The sequence below is a fragment of the Ruditapes philippinarum genome, unplaced genomic scaffold (genome assembly GCF_026571515.1).
Source record: "Ruditapes philippinarum isolate M1 unplaced genomic scaffold, ASM2657151v2 ctg24653_1_1_1_1, whole genome shotgun sequence".
NCBI classification, from domain to species: Eukaryota; Metazoa; Mollusca; class Bivalvia; order Venerida; family Veneridae; genus Ruditapes; species Ruditapes philippinarum.
This window is the reverse complement of record NW_026855689.1, coordinates 3,635-8,166: the sequence shown is the minus strand read 5'-3', so window position 1 is coordinate 8,166 and position 4,532 is coordinate 3,635. Positions and strand designations below refer to the sequence as shown.

The 4,532-nt window shown below is 33.1% G+C and overlaps 1 protein-coding gene across 1 annotated transcript; it reads left to right on the top strand.

Annotated features, from left to right (window-relative positions):
• Positions 1 to 15: 15 nt before the first annotated feature.
• LOC132744106 (galactosylceramide sulfotransferase-like) lies at positions 16 to 2,112 on the top strand (the record flags this gene model as incomplete). The annotated part of the gene is given in 2 exon segments (XM_060732724.1): positions 16 to 78; positions 414 to 2,112. Coding segments are annotated over 2 exon segments (1,381 nt in total), but the record flags the coding sequence as incomplete, so codon positions are not given.
• Positions 2,113 to 4,532: the final 2,420 nt, after the last annotated feature.

The following is a 4,532-nucleotide window of genomic DNA, read 5'->3' as shown; positions in this document are numbered from 1 at the left end:
TTTTCGCTTCCTTAGGTTGTCAGTTACCGCACGGGCATCTTGGCGAAATGTTCTTCGCGGAAGATTTTGCAAGAAAACGTAACTATACAAACATTTTACATATTTTATGAATTTAACTTTTCATGGGTAAAAACCATAGAGTTCAAAATTGATAATGTTAAAGATGCATGTCTCCAGATGAGCCAAAATATTTCAAGAAAATAGAACATGTGAAAAAATGAACTTGTATATACTAGTAAAAAAATAAATATTTCATTAATCAACTATAAAAGTTCATGATAAATCGGTAGATCATTTTGAGTAACGAAACTTCACAGTATAATCATGCAATATACTAAGAATATAATGGTTAAGTATAATTTAGGAGGCAATAATTAATATCCACTGAATGCCTTTTCTCTCTTATTTTTCAGGATAACTTGTTTGGTTTTACTCATTGTCATCATCATTCTTGGAATTTGTTCTCTTTGCAATGTGTCGTCTGCAAATATATCAGAAACAAGACACGAATTGCCTGTTCTTCGCGATTACTTAAATGTACAAAATGAAAGAACTCGACATAGTGATATTGGAATAACTAAACGTTCTGAATATAATGCAAAACAGACTATAGCACAAGGTTCTGAACATATTGTGAAACAGACTTTAGAACAAAGTTCTGAACATGATGTGAAACAGACTTTAGCACGTGATGATTCAAAATGGGAAGTCGGAAATCGAACATCAATGAAGCCAAGTACTCAGAGAAAAAATCCTGTGACGCATATAGGATTTTTGAAAGTTCACAAAGCCGGGTCCACTACCATGCAGAATCTGCTTTTCAGATTTGCATTAAAGCACGGTTTAAATATTCTAGTCCCAAAACGTAAGGGGAGCAATTATTTCAACCACTTAGATGACAAAATTCCTCTGAAGTCTGGAAAACATTACGATATATTTGCATGCCATACTCATGGTTACCAGAAAGGTTTTTTTGGAAGTCTTCTTCCGAATGATTCGGTAAATATCGCCATAGTTCGTGAACCATTAAGCCGCATGATAAGTTCAGCTTATTATTACAGAGACGTGTTCGGCGTTCCATACTTGAAAAAAGTACCAGAGAAGGGTTTTATAAACAATCTTATAAATTCACAAAAGAAATATGATAAAAATCTATTTTCACACACGAGAAACTCGATGGGGAGAGATTTCGGGCTTCGAAATAGGACGGACAAACATGACTTAGATTTACCTGTGATACTTAAAGAGTTAAACGAAGAGTTTTATTTTGTTATGGTCATGGAAAAATTCCACGAATCCCTTATAATGTTAAAACGGCTTCTCGGGTGGTCATTCTTAGATATCTTATATCTGAAAACAAATTCACACGAACACAACTCTACAGTTTTGACGGAGCAGGAAATTAAAAAATTCAGAGATTCGAATTACATAGACGTCGCAATATACGAGTATTTTTATGATGTATTTGAAAAGAAATTAGCGAGAGTCGGCCAGGACTTTCATCATGAGGTAGCATTCTTTAAAACTCTTTTACAGCAAGTGTACGAATTTTGCGAATTCAAAGCGTCGACAGATGACGATGCAATATTATCAATAGAGTTGTCCAAATGGGAAGAAAAATTCGAAGTGACAAAATTCGACTGCGTTCTGATGCGTACTCACGAAGTATCTTTTATTTCAAAGCTTCGTGCCAAGTACCTGCGTGAATCGCCAGGTTTTCGTATTCGGTAGTTTCTTATAAGTTGAAGGAATTCAATTGCGGCGATATTAAAGATGGCCATACCTATACACCATACCTATAATTAAAATAAAAATAAAACCAACGATAACGACGTTCTGCCTGACGTTAAAGCATAAGAGCTGATGGCCATTTAATCAAATGTTATGTCCAAATCTGAAATTTACATCACAGCAGGCATGTAGCCTTTCCGTGACAAAAATCCAAATTTTACACAATTTCGCTTTCACAACGCTTCAGAATCCAAGATGGCATCCAATATGGCGCTCAGCTCTTCGTGTATTATTATCAGAAATGACACCAAAGATGTTTTTTAACATATTATAGCTGTTTATAATTGTAATAAATGCACCAATATTGTGGTTCCACATTTTCTATAATAAAATAATGAATTTTACTTTTATGTTGGATTTGTAGTTTCATGCTATTCTACAAAATAAAACTATAATCGACAGGTCGTACTTGATCTGTAAGCGCACTTATAAGGAGCGTCTTAAGTATTTGTTAGTAGGGGAAGTCATATATAATGGACAATGTTTAAAAAGTAATTTGAAAATATTTTTTAACTAGGCTAATATTTTATTCTAGACACTCTTACAAAAATAACAAAAGTTAATCATCTTTTTTGAGAAAACTGATAATTTAAGTAAAACTTGTATATTTGATCACATAGAAGAACAACAACTTTAATGTTCTCGTACAAGTCTTTACAACAAACAAAACCAAAGAAGGCATATTTGACGAAAACGATTTGTTAATTGAAACATGTTTCCGTCAATTTAGAAGAAATATAGTCACTTAGATGAATGTGATTTACCAATCCGATTTTGAAATGTTCTAGAAATCATGAAATAAATACAAAAGAGTGCACTGATATATAACATTGCAAAAAATACTTAATTTGAGATTTTTAAAAAAAAAGATAAAACATTATAACTATGACTTAACCAAATAAAAAGAGGAAGAAAATGCAAAAACTACCCCATGCAACTTTAACTCATGTCCCATCTAAACTCAATTCCCTCAAAGAAAATGAATACTCTTCAGAAAAAAGGTTCTCTTTTTTGTACGAGCATGACTGTCTTTAATGACCATCTGGAAGTTACATAGATTAACATGTGCACGACGGCAGGCAACTATAAAATCAAAGGAGAATGGCTATTTTGATGCATGTATGACAATGTGTTTAAGGATATTCTAAGACTTCTAAATATATTAATGCCACAGCTACTTCCGATGACGATATACCATAGGCAAGTTATTTCTGTTCCTTGTGAAGATTTAAATGACTTAATAAAAGTGGGTTATAATTTTGCAAGGTCATTTTCAAATCAATTTTTAGACTGAAAACTGGAAAACGGATAAAGTATATCATCGGTCATTCTAAAATTAGTAAAATAATGTAAAGGAGTTTCGGAAACGAACTTTCCGTCGCAACTTTTCGGTCCTTTTCTCAGTCCTCGGATATGGACCATGAACGGAATCCTACGCTCAGAAACTTAACGTGTAAACAAACAGTAATTTAATGATTGGAGTTGTTGACAATTATCCAATATATCAAGTAAATGTCCACCTAAAATAAGTAAATTCATAGATATAGTAGTAAACGATTCGTTATTTACATACTTATTATTATGTTAATAGAAACCGAAAGTACAAAATGTTACCTGATGACATTCAAGTCGGATTTGTTTAAAGGTTACGAGTATATTTAAATTAAAAATGGTTGTCTCTAACCCCTCGTCCACGGAGACGGTCTCATGAATGAATGAATCAATGAATCAATGAATGAAATATAAATAAACCAAATTTTGACGCTGGTTTAAAAATACTACAAACATCATTTTTGGCGTATTTGATTCCAAAGGGCACGAATCCTACAAAAATAGCTAACTTGTCGCAGCATTTACTTCCCCTGATCAGAATAGTAGCGATTTTGTGACACAGTCACCGTGGAGGGAAATGAAAATATGAAACACCGAAAAGCTTTTTCCTAATGTGCATCCCACCTACTCCATCTACGGAAATGTTTTTTTTGTTTTTTTTCGTGAACTAAAACGTATTAATAAAAATTCTTGAAAAATCCGAAAATCGATTTCCATGCATTAGTACTAAAGTACTTTGATTTAAAGCGTAAAAGATTGGGTTATTCTATTCCACAGTATTTATCGGAATTGCATCAAATGACATCGCCACGCAATATTTCTTCGTAAAGCAAAAATTATATTAAAAAGTACTCGTATTTCACTAACGCAGAGGCCATGTATATTATCTATAACAGTTACTGTCAGGAAACGGGCGAATCAATATGGCATTTGCAGCAAAGAGCGTTTCCAAGGAAAAAAGAAGTTATCTACAGGTGACATTAACTAAATGTGACAATGTTTCCACAATACTGTCAAATTTCAAGAAAATATACATTTCCTTTCACGGCGCGTGCGTGTCACGTGAAAAAATCTATTTATAGATAAAAAAGACATTCTCCATTTGCCAATATTGCGTTTCAGAAGAAAAGGGAAAAAATAAGAACAAAATAATAAAACCATGCTTGTGATGAAATAGGAAACAATTCCAATACCATATAAGATATCTTGCCAGACATCTGTGTTTTCATGGTGACCAATATTATAAATATCATTAATGTCGAGGGTTGATCAATAAACTGAGAAAGTCACAAGGTACAGTACAAAGCACTGGTCGAGAGGACATATTTTTACCAAAACTATGCGAAGTGAATGTATACACGAAGTGAACCCCTTTGCAATCGGATCTACCATGTGTACTACATGTTGTT